Source organism: Diadema antillarum, unplaced genomic scaffold, assembly GCF_040938485.1.
Source record: "Diadema antillarum isolate AM-2024a unplaced genomic scaffold, OU_Dant_1.0 seq00001740_RagTag, whole genome shotgun sequence".
In the NCBI taxonomy this organism is placed as follows: domain Eukaryota; kingdom Metazoa; phylum Echinodermata; class Echinoidea; order Diadematoida; family Diadematidae; genus Diadema; species Diadema antillarum.
The window spans coordinates 418970-437620 of record NW_027272423.1 but is presented as its reverse complement, the minus strand read 5'-3'; the positions used below and the strand labels follow the sequence as shown (position 1 = coordinate 437620).

At 37.9% G+C, this 18651-nt stretch overlaps 1 protein-coding gene across 1 annotated transcript; it reads left to right on the top strand.

Moving 5' to 3' along the window:
- The first annotated feature begins 249 nt into the window (after positions 1 to 249).
- On the top strand, positions 250 to 17530 carry LOC139711967 (uncharacterized). The gene is made up of 6 exons (XM_071623813.1): positions 250 to 1789; positions 2429 to 2686; positions 3218 to 3648; positions 15141 to 15551; positions 16362 to 16640; positions 17510 to 17530. Exons 1-6 carry the CDS (start codon positions 250 to 252, stop codon positions 17528 to 17530), a joined length of 2940 nt encoding a protein of 979 aa, XP_071479914.1.
- The last annotated feature ends 1121 nt before the right edge of the window (positions 17531 to 18651 follow it).

The window sequence follows — 18651 nt, the reverse complement described above, 5'->3', positions numbered from 1 at the left end:
GAAATTGGGAGGAAAAATGTATACCAATGACTAAAAGAACATGCTCTACTACTTTTTGTATCTTTGACCCCTGCAAATATATTATGTTTTCATTCTTTATGCTTTATAGGACTTCATTGGAATTGACGTTGGACACATTGACGAATCAAGACTGTTGCTGCGGGTGTGACACGTCCCTGCAACCTTCCTTAAAGGGAAAGAACAATCTGGTTATGGACTATGACAATAAAAAGGTGATATTTCACAACGATGGGGAATAAAAATATGACATCTTTAAAAGGGCACGAATGGTCTGACGGAAACAATTCACTGTATTTAGCTTGTGAAAATGGACAACTCACAGATACCAAAATTCTTGTCGGCAGGGGTGCAGACGTAAATATTGTCAGAAAAAACGGTGTTACACCGTTACATGTGGCATGTGCAAATGGACATGAAGACGTTGCACGTTATCTCGTTCAACAAGGAGCTGACGTAAATGCAGCTGACCAAAACGGTGTCAACCCCCTCTTCCTTGCCTCTAGGGAAGGACATCAAACTGTTGTTTCCGACCTTTTAAACCATGGAGCTGATGTGAACGCAGAAACAATTGAAGGTGAGAGTTCCTTGTATATCGCATGTAGAAATGGACATCTCGCAGTTACCAAAATCCTCGTCGACAGGGGAGCAGATGTGAATTCCTCCGATGAATCTGACATTACACCTTTACATAGGGCATGTGAGAATGGGCATGAAGAAGTTGCGCAATTTCTTCTTGAGCAAGGAGCTGACTTAAATGCATCTGATAAAAACGGTTTCAATCCCATCATTCTAGCATCTATGAAAGGACATCATAAAATTGTTTTAAATCTTGTAGATCATGGAGCTAATGTAAATGCAGCACCGGTTAATTATAACAATATAACACCATTACAGTATGCAAGTATCAATGGACATCTACAAACAGTGCGCTGTCTTGTTGAACACCAGGCTGATGTTAATATTGCTGATAACAAAGGTTTAACTCCACTTATCCTTGCATCTACAACAGGGCAAAAAAGAGTTGTTTCCTATCTTTTAGATCATGGAGCTGACGCTAACGTACTTTCCAATAATGGTGATAATTCGTTACACAGTGCATGTAAACATGGGCATCGTTCAGTTGTCGAAGATCTGATAGACCACGGGGCTAGTGTCAATGAAGTAACCACTGACGGTCACAGTTCGTTGCATCTTGCATGCAAAGAGGGACATCTTACAGTTGCCAAATTCCTTGTTGACAGGGGAACAGATGTGAATACTAGAGCGAAAAACGGTGGTACACCACTAATGGATGCTAGTTTGAAAGGACATCTGGAAGTTGCACAATATCTTCTTAAAAAAGGAGCTGACGTAAATGCAGCTGATGAAAAGGGTTTCAGTCCACTCATCGTTGCATCTCATGAAGGATACGAAAATATTGTTTCACACTTAATACACCTTGGAGCTGATGTACATGCAGTAAATTATGTCCATGTTAGTTCGTTACATTTTGCCTGCCAAAATGGACATCTCACAGTTGCCAAAATCCTTGTTGACAGGGGAGCAGATGTGCATGCTAGGGCGAAAAGAGCTTCTACACCGCTTCATCTTGCTAGTTTAAATGGACATCTAGAAGTTGCCGAATATCTTCTTGGACAAGGAGCTGTCGTAAATGCAGCTAATGAAAATGGTTTCACTCCCCTTATGGTTGCATCTCAGGACGGACATGAAAATATAGTGTCATTCCTAATACACAATGGAGTTAATATACACGCAGTAAACCATGAGGGTTATAGTTCTTTACATTTTGCATGTAAAGGTGGACATCACAAAGTAGCCAGAACCCTTGTTGACAGGGGAGTAAATGTAAATAATAGAACGGATAAACGTTCTACACCATTATATTTTGCTAGTTTGAAAGGACATCTGGAAGTTGCACAATGTCTTCTTGAACAAGGAGCTGACGTAAATGCATCTGATGCAGAAGGTTTCAATCCCCTCATCCTTGCATCTATGAAACGATTCCATACTCTTGTTTCTCAGCTTTTAAACCATGGAGCTGATGTGAACGCAAAAACCTTTGACGGTGAAAGTTCCTTGGATAAAGCCTGTGAAAATGGACATCTTACAACTGGTAAAATTCTCGTAGAAAGGGGAGCAGACGTGAATTCTTCCAGTAAAGATGGCATCACTCCTTTACAAAGAGCTTGTGAGAAAGGACATGTAGACATGGCACGCTATCTTGTTGAAAAAGGAGGTGACGTAAATACTGGTGATAAAACAGGTTTCAACCCTTTATTTCTTGCATGTATGAAAGGGCACCAAAATGTTGTTTCACACCTTATAAATCATGGCGCTAATGTGGATGCAGTATGTACTGACGATCACAGACCTCTGCACGTTGCATGTGTCAATGGACATCTCACAGTTGTGAAAATCCTTGTTGACGTAGGGGCAGATGTGAATACTGAAGCCAAAGACCGTGTTACTCCGCTATACTATGCTAGCGCGAAAGGACATGCAAACGTCGCTGACTATCTTGTCGATAAAGGAGCTGACGTTCTGGCAGCTGATAAAAAGGGTTCCACTGCTCTCATCCGTGCATCTGGGAAAGGATACGAAAACATTGTTTCACTACTAATAGACCATGGAGCTAATGTTAATGCAGCAACCATTGACGGCACAAGTTCGTTGCATGTCGCAAGTGACAATGGACATCTTACAATTGCCAAAATCCTTGTCGTCAGGGGAGCAGACGTTAACTCATCAACGAAAGCTGGTGTTACGCCATTACAAAACGCATGTAAAAACGGACAATGTGAAGTATCACACTATCTTCTTGAACAAGGAGCTCAAGTAAATGCAGTCGATAAACAAGGTTTCAGTCCTCTAATCCTTGCATCTGTCAAAGGACATCAAAGTCTTGTTTCTCATCTTGTAGACCACAGAGCTGACGTGAATTCAGTAACGATTGATGGGGAAAGTTCTTTGCATAAAGCATGCGAAAATGGACATAACGCAATTGCCAACATCCTTGTAGATATGGGAGCAGACGTGAATTCTGTAACGAAAACTGGTGTTACACCATTGCAAAACGCATGTAAGAATGGACATATAGAAGTTGCACATTACCTTGTTGAAAAAGGAGCTGACGTGAATACTGCAGATCAAACAGGTTTCAACCCCCTATTTCTTGCATGTGTGAATGGGCACGAAGCTGTTGTTTCATGCCTAATCAATCACGGAGCTGATGTGGATGCAGTAGCCATTGACAATCACAGACCTTTGCATGTTGCATGTTTGAATGGGCATGTAATGGTTGTCAAAATCCTTGTTGACAGGAGAGCAGATGTGAATGCGAAAGCGAAAGATGGCGTTTCATCACTATATTATGCTAGCGCAAAAGGACATCTACAAGTTGCTCATTATCTCGTTGAACAAGGAGCTGACATTCAGGAAGCTGATGAAAAGGACTCCACTGCCCTCACCCGGGCACCTAAGAAAGGATTCGAAAGTATTGTCTCATATCTAATAGACCACGGAGCTGATGTGAATGTGACAACCATTAACGGCACAACGTCGTTGCATATCGCATGTGACAAGGGACATCTCACAATTATCAAAATCCTTGTAGACAATGGAGCAGATGTGAATTCTGCAACGAAAAATGGTGACACACCTTTACAAATCGCATGTAAAAATGGAAATAAGGAAATAGCATGTTATCTTGTTGAAAATGGAGCAGAAGCAGATAAACCTGATGAAAAGGGTTTCAGTCCAGCTATCGTTGCATCTCAGGAAGGACACGAAGATATAGCTTCACACCTAGTAGACAATGAAGCTGAAACCCTTGTAGGTACGGGAGCAGACATGAATTATGCAACAAAAGATGGAGTTACAACTTTACAAAGAGCATGTATGAACGGACAAACTGAAATTGCAAACTATCTCCTTGAACAAGGAGCTGACCCAAATGAAGCTGATGAAAAGGGTTTTAATGCCTTTATTATTGCATCTATGAAAGGATACAAAAGTCTTGTTTCTCACATGCTTCACCATAGAGGTGACGTGAATGCAGCAACCATCGAGGGCAAAAGTTCGTTGTATTTTGCATGCGAACATGGACATCTTACAATTGCTAAAATCCTTGTGGACAGGGGAGCAGACATGAATTCTGCAACAAAAAATGGTGATACACCTTTCCAAATCGCATGTAAAAATGGAAATAAAGAACTTGCTTGTTATCTTCTGGGAAAAGGAGCTGACCAGCTGACGTAAGTACTGCCGAGGGGAACAAATTTCACCTCCCCCTCCTCCCCAATCCCTTTTTTCATGCGTAATTTAACGTGAAAGTGATGCCAATGCAGTGTTTATTAACGATTCACGTTAATTGCCTATTGCGTGTGCACATGAACATCTTGAAATTTTCAAAATCCCTGCTGACAAGAGAGCAGATGTAAATGCTATTGCGTTACAAATGGCTAGTTCGAAAGGACATCTGGAATCTTAGCTGTACAATATATCCTAATGGCCATCCTGACGTTGTACACGATCTGGTTAAACAAGGAGTTGACGAAATGCTGCTAATGAAAGAGTATTCATTTTGTCTTTACCCACTGAAACTATGAAAGGACACCAACATAATTATTGTTTTCCAACTTTTAGACCAGGGATGTGGCATAAATGTGTTGAAAAAAAGTTCACGCAGCTATTTTCTTAGTCTTCTTTAACGATCAGCACGACGTCGTTTCTAATATTTTTTTTTTACGAAAAAAGGAGAAATCGGTGTCAAAGGTTAATGTTGTCTTTAATACATCCTTGCACATCCTAATCCAGAAAGATTTCGAGTTCCTAACATTCATCGTTGGCAGCGGTGCTAATGCCAAGACTTCTTCAAAAGATGGCAGTACAGGTGTATATCATTTTACAAGAACATGACGTTTCCATTGACGCACCCTTATGGACTGCTGCTGCAGACAGTCTTCCCACCATTGTGAAATATCGCATAAGCAAAGGTTTCGAAATGAATGACTCAACAACCAATGGTCTTACAGACCTTCATAATCACAGACATATTAACAAAGAACTTTACTCTTCTTACTTTAACACTTGATGAAATGTATCTTTGTTTAGGTTTCAATCTGTAAATTATCGGTGATGGAACTAACACGGCTTTAATATATATTCAACTTTCTAAACAAACAATGTTATTACAGTGGAAAGTAGCAAGATGTAGTCAATTGTTGTTGCGATATTTTATCCAGGCAAGCGTCAAGTTGACATTGATGTAGATTGGATTTTTTTTTTTGTCCTCTCTACTGTGAATTTTTTGTTGAACGTCGCAGTTGTTACTGTACCTGGCCATATTCTTGCATTTTCGAATTATAATTACTTGTACTTGTGATATATGTGAATGCTTTATTGCATTTGCTTAAGAAAGGAAGCATTTGAAGTCGCTGCTTTGATTCATAAATGACGATGCGACGTGAACTTAATAAGGTAATGATCTAATTAACTAGCTAATATTTTTATTCTTTTTGACTCATCTTTTTTTTTGTGGAGCAGGTGTGTTGTAAAGTTGGCTCTACTGTGTGTGCTCTACTGTGTGTCAATGACAGACATGCGCAGCTCATAAGGTATTTGTCTTGTTCTTGAGTGTTTCAATACGTATATATGAGATGGACTCTAATATTACTATTCTGTCGACTAGACTTGGGGGAGGGGTTAAACCTTTATCGTTAAAGTTCGATAAAGCGGAAAGCGCCTTGTTACTGCAAGAAATCATTTGTTTATACATCTGTATCAAGTAGAGTTTGTTTATTTTTTAGGAACTGACTTGAAAGTACAGCTTCACTGTTTGAAATAATTTCCTCATTTCTACACGCTATGCTTTGTTGGGCGTGCTGCCTGTCATTTGTTTTATCACAGAACTAGTTTTGTACTGCTTTAATATGTTACATAATATTATCGGAATAAGACATGCACATTCCTGCATTATATGTAAATAGCATATACTTGTTTTACTGACCTAGGCAGAGCATGTAACCTACAAAAAATGACATCCAGAAAAAGCACTCCACAAACAATTTCAATTTTCAAAACAAACATTGTCTTTGTAGCGGGAAGAAGAAATGAGAAGTAGTCAGATGATGTCGCGGTATTTTATCAAGGCCAGCAGTCAAGTTTTGAAGTTGATACTGGTGTAAATTTCATGAATTATTTGTCCTCTGTACTGTGAATTCTTCAATGAACGTCGCAATAGTTACTGTGTAATACCATGTTATTACATTATCTGAGAATGAATAAATGTACTTGTGATGTAGGTGAATATTTGCATTGTTTGTTGCATTTTTTTAAGAAAAGAAAGATTTGAAGTCACAATTTTGATTTATGAATGGCAAGGTAATTTTTACGTTAAAAACACAAATTCATACCGAAAAGCTCACATGTTAGTAGAAACATTGATTCCCTGTTCTTCAGAGTGTATAACGATCCAATGTTGGTGTATTAGATACAGAATATTTACCAGTAGTAAAATAAACAAACTTGATTTACATGCTTCTTGGGCTTACAAATCCTAGTCATAGGTTACGAGAGATGGTGACTGCGTGGCCCATACAACTGCTTGAATTTTCGAAATGAGATTTAAAAAAAAACACAGACACAAAAACACATATTCTTTTTATGTCATTGATGTCCGATGTGAAATGGACTATAAACTAACATTCAGAAATTCTATTCATTTAATGGGAGGAATTAATCTAATCTATTCCCACCTTCCTGTTTACTAGATGCATTATTTCCTTATTCATTCCAGTACAGTCTTCGCTAAAAAGATAATATATATTACATTATGTATATGTATATTATGCGCAATTAATGTCGAGAAAGCGATAAAATCCAACCCCATTAACTACAAATCGTTCATGCTCCCCTGCTTTTTAACGCAACTTCAAAGTTTGTGTGTGTGTTGTTTTTTCTGTGAGAGACTTGAACACAACGTTGCCTTCTTTTTGTCGTCATTTTCTCCTGCTCAATATGTGAAGCCGTTCTTGCTCTTCCTATTATTTCATAATTCCGTATATTTCTATGTTTCTTTGGTCCTGCAGAATTATTTCTTTCCATTTTATGTTCATTATGTTTATGTTCAGTAAAGATATTCAGTTGTCACGTATGCACACACCCTGCTTTGACGAGTGAAGAAAAGAAAAAAAAAACATGCAGTGTCTTTCGTTTCAGTATTTCTGCATACAAAATTACACCGCCCAGTGAAATCTAAGTGATGCGGTTACATAATGTAAACGTTAAACAGAGAGATAGACCGTGCACAAATACGCGATTTTCCCTTTATCAAAAGAAAACAGTCTATCCGTGGTTGTTCTTTAAGTCAATTAATGGGTGAATGCACCTGAATCTATAAGTTTGGGGCTTCATCAAATTTCCTGCACGAATCGTGTCATCTTTTAAAGTGAGCTTTACTTTAAAGTCCTGCGCGTAACACAATACAAATAAGCGTCTTTTCTTTCAGTAAAGGTGAGAAGATTGTAAAATCTAGTGGAATCTAAGCGTTGTATATAGGCTTACACGTTCAAAACATTTAAACATAGTATTTGACAAATTTGATGAACGCGGCCTGTTCCTGTAGAATCTTATGACTTTCTTAAACACTCGCAACGTTATCACTGCGGGATGGCATATATATCATACGGCTGCTTTCAGGAAGTCTTTATAAACACTTATAAGCAGTAAATTTGTAATGTTAACTGTTTTGTAAAATTTGACAAATTCAACACATTCATTTCGTGAGTATGCTGGCAGGAGAAATATTTTGCCCTTTAGAGTAGAATTTGTACCTCTAAAAAATTCAATCCTGAATTTAAATATGATTATCACTCGTCAATATTTTTCTCTGTACACTAAATTAGATAACCTATATCATACCGAGCTTGAAATAATGCTAAGGTATTGGTATTTGTGCGTAAGGTGTATTCAGCTACTCTCGGTTACTTCTCCTTGACATGGCACCTAACCATCTGTTTGCAATACGATCATTGTGCCTCCATCTTCAAATCATCAATCAATTTCATATATTTACTAGTTAACTCACTATGACATATAAAGATGCTTTTACGGGTTATTTAAGCTTGTGTTAGCAGACATGTGAGCTCATTCTTTCACATTACTCTAACAGTATGTTGCACCTATATTTGTTGATCTGCTGATGTTATCAATTATTGTATAGTTAAACAAAGATTTCTTTGTTTGGTTAAAGATCTTGATTTCCGTATACCAGTCTATCAAAATGTGGAACAATGGCTTCCCTAACATCATTAAAGCTTTTTTTTATGTGTGTGTGTGTGTGTGTGTGTGTGTGTGTATGTGTGTGTGTGTGTGTGTGTGTGTGTGTGTGTGTGTATGTGTGTATGTGTAGGTCGTTTTATATCAGTTGTCTATGTTCTCTTTGTACTAAAACTTTTCTACGTCATTTCGCATTGTAATCATGTGTTTACGTGTGATAAAAGCATTCAATTCTAATGTTGTGTATATCCCTTGAAAGATCAAAAAGAAGGGTATTTTGTAAAGCTCTGCATGACCAAAAAAAAAATGCATAGTCTAGTTAAAATCACTTGAGGTATGGGCTTGGTATGGTACATGTCTGTGACGTAGGGCCCTAAACACGATATTAAAGAATTTGATCCTTATATCATGGTTTTATATGGGTAGAGTAACTGTATTTTATCAGTCAATACTGTGTAAAGGAAGTAATGTAAATAAATTTATGGCAAGAATGGCTCCTTGTAGGTCATGCTCTTACCTGCACAAATGATGCGAAATCTTTATGTATCGTTTTCAACATAAATATGCATTGTTACACATGTGTTGTTACTTATTTGTGATAATAGCTCCTTTTCAACTTCAGCATAAAATCAACTGCAGAAATATAAACTCTGTGAGATGAGATGCAGAAATGTGTTTTAAAGAAGTCACAAACACTGGTCTATTATACGCATCGTATATCTTATCTTCTCATGTATGTGTTGAAGATGTCTTTGTTAATAGCATGGTGCTGCCGGTGTCTGGCGGACTTTGGTTTTTTTACAGTATGTGTACATCTATCCTTGTGTATATTTGAAAAAAAAATACTGCAGGAAACGTTGTAACTCATTGGGTATGCCATGTGTGTTAACATTGATAAAGCTAGTAGAGACATTGCACTCTAATCTCAATAAATATTCAACTGTTCATGAAAGTTCCTCAGAAATATTTTATATACATGTGTATACTTTCACAAATGAAAAGAAAATCTTACTGTGTAATGGCACCGAGGTGATATAAGTTTACATGGTCGAAACGTTCAACAAAATGGAAAGCCTTCAATCCTTTTATAGTTTAACATTAAGAAAAGTCCCTTGGTCAGTGTTCGGCAAATTGTAAATGTTGAAAACGTTGACAATTAAGTTGATATGGGAAAATCGAAAATATATTAGTGTTTGGAATTCATGAAATTCAATGCACAAATTGTGTAATTGTTGTATTCTCCACCTTGTAGTGGCATATGAATTATGATATAATTATGTTCTGACATACCCTTGCCATAGTTCTGCATTAGTCTATGGTAATGTGTGTATTACCTGATCGTTTTATCTTATCATTCTTGAAAATTTCTGTTGTCACGCATTTACAATGTATTGTTAAGAAATGTTAGTCGATGTGTAATCAAACCTCTGCTTAATCCCGTGTAAAACACACGTTGTTTTCAGTGAAATGCTTATTACAGTCGAGTGATAATGAAGTACTCGGGACCGACAGTTTTCTTTCGTTATACATTTATCGAAATTTTGTTATGACTAAACTAATAAGCAATGAAGATACAAAGAGTTGAAGATGTTGCGGCCTACATTTTTACCTCGTTGTACCTGTAATTTCGTTATAATGGGAGCTCTGCACTGTACCGCACGACAACATACATGCACTTATATTCTTGAATACAGCTATTTTTACCGCATATTCTACAAAACATTTGTATACAGTAATCAATCTACAGAACTTGGTTTCGAAAATACAAAATATCCAGTCGCAATATCACATGCCAGCATGCTTTTAAACGTAAATAGTTCATGACGATTGTGCTATGCTGTGGTCTTGTCAGAACATGCAGATAAACGGTATACTATAACATCTATTGCTTTTAATTTCATGTTTGTATGTGTTTACTGTTAACCACGTTTACTTTGTTTACTTTTGGATATTAAATTTGGATACTATATTTTGTCAAATATGCCTAATGTTTGAAGTTAAAAAAATGTAACATCATACAACAAACATAGTACTTAGTATGTACTTTGTGTACTCCTTATGCATGTGTGTGCGTGAGTGTCTGTTTACTAATTACAATTTTAAGTAACCTTTATGGGAGAGACCACAAGAAATTATTATCAGCTCCCTCTGTCTCTTTACAAATCTGACACGTAATCACAGTGAAGATGCGCATGTATTTTGCTTTAGCTATTCCCACTTTCCATGAATGTTATCGTCCTTCTTTAATGTTTTCATCGATATTCCGACAAAAGAAAATGCTCAGATCAGATTAATTTATAAAATGCAACAGCTTGCTTATAGTTGAAGAGGTTTATACGTGTGGACTCCCGCTAGAATGAAGTCTCTGAACCGGCAGTTTTCTAACGTTTTGTCGAAATTTCGCTATAACAGAACAAAACAATAAAAAACAGAGTTGTGGCCTATATTTTTTTACTTCTTTTTAACCGGGATTTCGTTACAACCATGTTCGTTATAACGGGAGTGCACGGTATCTCCTGATACACTGTTCCCAACAGCTCCTTCCATCTCCACAAACTTTATATGTGACCGTGCACCTCAAAACGAACATAAAGTCGCACACACTGATTTTGCGTGAGGACTGAAAATAAGTGAAATGGGTCAACCCAGCCGAACTTGACTTTTTCATATTTTCTGAAAGAGCGGGTCTTCTTTTACATTATGCTAAAATTTGGTATCATAAAAAAGGGCAGGAAAGTGTGTTTTTTAAGCAGTTTATCTCGAACATTTTTGGTAGAATAGTGTGATTAGGTGTGTCTTTACAATTCTTTTTTTTTTATTTCTGAAAAACCTTGTCCACACTCTTCACTTTCAACTCTAATAACTTTTGAAAGGATAGTGCTACTGCTTTGCAAGTTGGCATTAATTATGGACAAAATGTGTTAATGAGGCATGCTTAACTTCGCTTTAATCTAATAATCCGTTCATTGTTGTTACTCTGGTGGTTTACTTCCTGTTTTTTGTCCCATTCATTGCACAGTCAGCACGGTTTGGTAAAGATTAAGCGCTTGAATAGACACTGTACTTCAGAGCCTCTTTTCTCAGTTGACACTTTTCCTGAGTTTGTGCTTTCTTTCCAATATTTAGATGGGTTAATAGAGTCCATTTGATTTGAGTTATACATCATTTTAAAGCTTAATATCTGCTCTTTCAGAATATGGTCTTCAGTAAGAATTGATGTCTGGCGACTTTTTGTTTGTTTTGAGGTGCAGGGTCACATATACAATGAAGATGTACACTAACGAGATGTTTATCTTCTTACCTTCTTATGGAAAATTTCCTGATATTTCAACCAAATGGCCTACCAGATTGTTGGATATGACTTTAAAAATGCATTTTCTTTTCTAATGTGGGAGGGGTGATAATTTCCCGTGCCACACCCTTTCCCCCACTTTTGGTGGCTTGTCTAAATCATCGGATTTTAAAGTCATATCGGTCATTACATGAAGAATCATGCAAGACTTGCGCCTTTCAAATAATATTGAAATTGAACATCACACAACAACTACTCAGTATAAGATATGATACATATATATTACAATATTTACAGGCCTTTTTTGACAACATAAGTAATCAACCAACATTTTGGCGTACTCTTTTGATGGGCAATAAAAATCCTAATATCCTAACAAACTGTAAACAAGATCAATAAATACCATTTCAAGAGTACGAAATATATTTCATGTGGAGAAGAGACTCCATCAAACTTCCACTCTCTTCAGTTTCAGTTTAGTTTATTTTGCACCAAGCATTAAAAATATACAGAGCAAACAATAAAAACATGAATGTACAAAATGAGATACAAAAGAGAAAAATTCATAAGACATAGGACATGCAATTAAGAATAATGTGGCGGTATGACTACATACAAAGACTATGCCATTGGTGGGGGAAGCAGCAAGAAAGGAAAAGCCCTTGTGAGTAGCTGACCCATTGTACTGTAACATACATATACCTTAGACAGATTTAAGGAAAGGAATGACAGTTAAGTTGACACAACGGAACAAGTCAAAACTATGCAGTCATTACAAAAGAAAACTAAGAAGATATGGACGATAACAACACAGAAAAACAGCAGCAACAAAACTTGAAAAAATACGCCTTGAATTAACTACGTTCATAATCTTCCAGTAAAAAGTGTTTGTATTTGATTTTAAAATTATTTATAGATTTTGATGCTTTAATTTCTCTAGGGATAGAATACCATATATGAGGACCCTGATATATAACTGAATTTTTAAAAAATGAGGTGCGCATGTGATATAAATGATAGTTTGAAGAATTTCTTGTTCCGTAATTATGAATAGTGCTGTTCAGCGAAAAATAATCTAAAAGGGATTCTGGAAGTAACTTTTTGTAACATAGATACATAAAAATACCCAACTGTAAAAGATAAATATCATAGAATTGCAGCATCTTATACAAATGAAAGATTGGTTTTGAATGGGCAAGATATGAAGCATGGTGTACAATACGTATTGCACGTTTTTGCAAGACACAGACTCTGTTCAACTGGGTTTTTTATGCATTGCCCCAAATTATGATCCCGTATGACAAATGTGGTAAAACAATAAAAAATGAATTATAAATCATTTTTAAAAACACTTTAGGCATTGACTTTAATTTATACATAGCACCAATATTCTTTGCCAACACATTACAGACGTTATTTACATGAGCATTCCAGGTAACATTTTCATCAAGTATTAATCCTAAAAACTTCAAAGCCGACACACGTTTTACCTGAGAGGCAGAGATATTGACAGAAAAATTATCAATATTACATTTTCTCTTGGTAAGTAACATATAATTAGTTTTTTTTTTTGAACATTAATTGTCAGTTTATTTGAATAAAACCACTTTGTCATCAGAGGAAGTTCTTGATTCAAAATAATTTGTAACTCTAAAATATTCTCCTGTGAAAAAAATATGCTCGTATCATCGGCAAAAAGAATAAGCTTTAAAGTTTCAGAAACATTAAAAATGTCATTGATATATAACAAAAATAGTAAAGGTCCCAAAATAGAGCCCTGGGGCACTCCACATCTTATGCTTAAATTAAATGATTTATCATTACAGATGCTTACATATTGTTTACGTTCACACAAATAACTCTTAAGTAATTGTAATGGTAATCCTCTAATTCCATATGCATATAATTTATGTACCAATATACTATGATCAAGCGTGTCGAACGCCCTACTTAAATCAAGAAATACACCAATCATATATTCTTTATTCTCAATTGCAGTTACAACTTCATGCACAAAATTCACCATTTCAGATGATGTGGAGTGCCCCGGCCTAAAACCATATTGATTTTCGTGTATTATATTGCACTGTGTAAGAAAATTAAAAAGACGATTGTATATACACTTTTCTAATATTTTTGAAAATACTGGCATGACTGAAATTGGCCGATAATTAGAAACGAGTTCCGGGCTTCCACTTTTATACACAGGAATCACTTTAGCAATTTTCGTATTTTCTGGGAAAATACCAAATTCAAGACACTTATTAGATATCAAACTCAAACGTTTTGCTATCACATGTATAACTCTTTTTACAACTTTTATATGAATATCATCATATCCGGCACTGGCAATTGATTTCAAGTTACAGATTATGTCTTATGGACGCGCGCTTAGCAGGCTGCCGTCTTCTGAATCGCTCTCCTAAAACATTGGCCTTTGAGCAATATTTCGGAAGAAAGACTGTATCATTTATGTATCAGTGTGTTTATTGAACTTCTGTGACCCTGCTGGACTTTGTTGAGAAACATTCGTCTATGAGTTTTCATGGAACCAGGCATTTCCTTCAACTTGGCTTTCCTATACTTGAACTGAAGTCGGCCATTTACTCGGTTACATACATCCCTATACAAGTAAGTGTGTACCATTCACTTTCATGCTGTGCGAACAAGCTGAATGAGAATCCTTTGATAGAAGAATGAACTTGAGTGGACATAAAAGGAGTGGACAATGACCGTGACGATCGCACACAAGCTATGCGATGCTCTGCTCATTTACCTTCTTGTGTGTCTACACTGCGTTGACTGTGGTGTTAAACAATATGGCTGCCCCCATACCCCGGATCAGAGCTTCCGTATATCTATGACTCGCAAGGGATATCTGAAAGTTCCACTACGATATTATTCAAACTCAGACGCTACTTTTAATCCTCCACTCATTTGTTGCGGTGATGTGCATCCCAACCCTGGTCCCTCTACTTCAACCATTGATACAGGTTGTAGGATTGAAAGAAGCACTCGCTACCAACAAAGTCTGCACTACACCAGCAGTCAGCTCAAAACCATTGGCTCTGTACAGATCACAGATGTTGCTCCTTCTATTTTAGACAGAATCAAATTCTTGGGCCTACAACGTAAAAAACCAACCCATCGTGGCTGCCGTGCTGGTAGACGTAAGCTGAAACACTATTGCCACCTGATTCAAACTATCATTCGCCCTAACAGGTCAATTTGCTCAATTCGCCAACCTCGAGGAAATTCCACCAATCTCATCAAAATATCGACGACTCGGGACAAAAAGAAAAATGTCACAAGGTTGCCTTCCGTATACCTGTGTAACGCCCGTTGTGTCAATAACAAATTCGACGAACTGTCTGCAATAATTCTTGACCATGATGTTGACATCTGTGCCGTTACGGAAACGTGGTTCAAACATGACATGCCCTTAGAGCACGTATCCATCCCCGGATATACCATTGCCTCAAAAGCAAGGACCAATCGTTCTGGCGGAGGAGTGGCACTTTATATTAAACACGATCTTCATCCCTTGCAGCCGGAGGACGTGTCAGTTCCTGACAACCTTGAGGTTGTATGGATTCGGGTTCGTCCGAATCGTCTGCCCCGAGAAGTCTCATGCATCTTCTGCGCAGTTGTCTATTACCCTCAGCCGGACAACCTGTTAGCCACCCAACTTTTAGACCATCTTCAGTCTACCATCGATCTATTGACAACGAAACATCCAGATGCCGGCTTCATCGTACTTGGTGATTTCAATCGACTCAATCTGCAACCTTTACTCCTTGACAACCGCTTCAAACAGGTCGTAGATAACCCAACGAGAGGAGATCGCACATTGGACAAAATAATAAGTAACATCAGCAACTTGTACAACAGTGTGCAACTTCAATCGCCTGTAGGGCTTTCCGATCATGCTGCTTTGTTATGGATGCCGAAAGGCCCCCAGGTGAGATCTAACGCAACAAAGACTGTCTTCAATAGACCGATGCCAACAAGCGCAATATGTTCCTTCGGCCGATGGATTAGCTCATACGATTGGCCAGAAGTTTTTCTGAGTAATGACGTCAATGATCAGTGCACCGCTTTTTATGACAGGCTGCTTGAAACAATCAACACGCATTTCCCTCTTCGTAAAACCAATGTGCATCCTCGCGACAAACCATGGATAACGTGTGAAATCAAATCATTGATTCACCGTCGGCAAGCTGCCTTCCTTCTAAACCACGATGATGACTGGAAACGTTTGCGCAACCGAGTGAAGAGAATGATCACGACTGCAAAGTCTGATTACTACTCCACTCGCGTACAACGGCTGAAAAGATCCAATCCAGCTGCTTGGTATCGACAGATTCGTATCATGACGGGAGGAAGGCGGGATGAACCTTTGATCTCAATTCCTGGACTGGATTCTGACGATACCGGATTGATCGCCAGTGCCATAAATGATCACTTCGTGTCTGTAACAGAATCGTTCGACCCACTGACTTCGGAGCATCTTCCTGCGTTTCTACCGGCGTGTGAACGGTGTCCTGATATCTATCCCTGGTATGTTCAGAAAGCCCTTTCGAGAATTAAAAGAAACGTTGCTGGCGGCCCGGATAATATTTCCTCCCGATTTCTACGTGAATTTTCTTATGAATTATCTACACCACTTGCACACATAATAAATACATCTATCCAGGAAGGTGTTGTGCCGAACGTTTGGAAACGCGCAATTGTGATCCCCGTTCCGAAAACGTCTCCCCCGTCCCTCGAGAAACTCCGTCCAGTTTCCCTCACTGACCACATTGCCAAGGTTGCAGAAGGTTTTGTAGCGAAATGGGTGATGAGCGATATGGCACCCAACTTGGACCACATGCAATTTGGCAACAGAAAGAGCCTGTCAACTTCGCACTGCATCATCAATGTGCTGCACAACATCTATGTTAATGCTGAGAAATCAAAATCATCGTCTACCCTAGTGGTCACCGATTTCACAAAGGCCTTTGACCGGATAGACCACACAACAGCAATAACGAAGCTCGTCCAGATGGGAGTCCGCCCGTGCATAATACCATGGATTGCAAGCTTTCTTTCTGGACGTCAGCAATGTGTGCGCTACAGAGGATCCTTGTCTGACTGGGCATCTCTCAATGCAGGTGTCCCCCAAGGAACGCGTTTGGGCCCTATCATATTCCTTTCTATGATAAATGACGCAAAGCCACTACTACCCATTCGGTCCTACAAGTATGTTGATGATATGACGCTGGTGGAATGCCGCTCTGGGAATGACCAATCTGAGATGCAAGCGGCTGTCTCGTATTTGGCAAATTGGTCGGATGCTAACATGATGAAATTAAACCCTATGAAATGCACGACAATGGAAGTTAACTTCATGAGAAACACGCCACCATTGTTACCCGTATTACTAGGAGATCATCAGCTCGAGTCTGTTAAAACCATCAAACTTCTCGGAATTCTCATCCAAAGCGACCTCAAATGGGAGTCCCACATTAATGACATGTTGAAACGTGCCAATAGGAAGCTCCATATGCTCCGAGTCCTAAAGCGCCATTGTTTACCATCCCGCGATATGTTGACCATTTATGAAGGTTACATTCGCCCAGTGCTTGAATATGGAACCCCTGTGTGGCACAGCGGTATTACGCAGAAGCAATCTGAAAACATCGAAAAGATACAAAAAAGAGCCCTCCGCATCATCTTCGGTTGCCAGTACAGTACTTACTGTGACATGCTCGCCCAGTTAGGCATGATCACCCTGCAGGAAAGGAGAAAGATGTTGTGTTTGAATTTCATACAAAAAACTCTGAACAATACTGATCAATTCAAGAACGATTTACCTCAGAAACCAAGAAATGAAAGACTTTTAAGACATTCTCAAAAAATACCTGACTTTTTCTGTAGAACAAACAGAATGAAGAATAGCCCCCTTCCTTTTTTAATTCGTTTGTATAATACTCAATAGAATATGTGATTTATGGATTGTCACTCTCACACCAGCCTCAGCCTCTCTCTCTCTCTCTCTCTCTCTCTCCCTCTTTCTTTTTTTAATGGGTAGATGTGCTACATTTCTTTCTGTATCCGGTTTTCAGCCATTTACACTCATCAGCCCATTTGCAACATGATTGCGATTAATCGCCGTTTCTTGCAAAGTCACCATGGAAGCATGTTATTGGGTTCTTTTGACTAATATTATTCATCAGGGGTCTTTCAGACAATTATTTCAGTGCCCTGGCTTTATTCAACCTCTGCAGAGAAGAAAGCCCACACCACTTTGTACACTGAACAACAAACCACCAGCATAAAAAAAAAGAAGAGAAATCAAACTGAGCTAATGCCTCTTAGAAAATAACAGACGCCATATTAATGCCGAATAGGGGAGTTTATACGCCATAATTGATGTATGTGTAGATATTTCCCCTTTTTATTTGATTGTACCGTTCGTAGAGGACACTAGCAAAAGTAGTATGCCAACGCCTTTTTTTTTCCATATATGGGTAAAGCCTGTTTGAGTTTATCTCAATTTTTTGTTTCACCTGTCAGAATTTTTTAGTCCTAAACAGACTTTCTGATTTCATTTTGATCGCCACGTCACGTTCCTCTGTTCGGTGTCATGTGAAATATGAAATTTTGTATTTTGAATAATCTTTTTGATATGAATTTAGTGTTTTGTATAATAGTAGTATACTTTCTGATGAATGTAAAGTCTGAGTTTTTTATTGAGGTTTTGTAATAGATAGTAAGGGAATACGAAGAGGTTGAAGTAGGGAAAGTGAAGAAGAGGATGGTAAAGTTTATAAGGCGGGGGGAAAGAGAAGAAGAAGATGAGTAGATGAAAAAAAAAACAAAGTTGGGGTTAGTCAGGTCATTTGTATGAACAATAGAGATTATTTATGAAAATGAGATAACAACTGATTTTATTTTCATATGTGTAAGATCTGAAAGTTTTTTAAGTGTTTTGATATGAATATGATTATATATAATATATCTTTTTGACAGAGAAGAATATAATCGATGTTTTACTGATAGTTATATCGCCCATACAC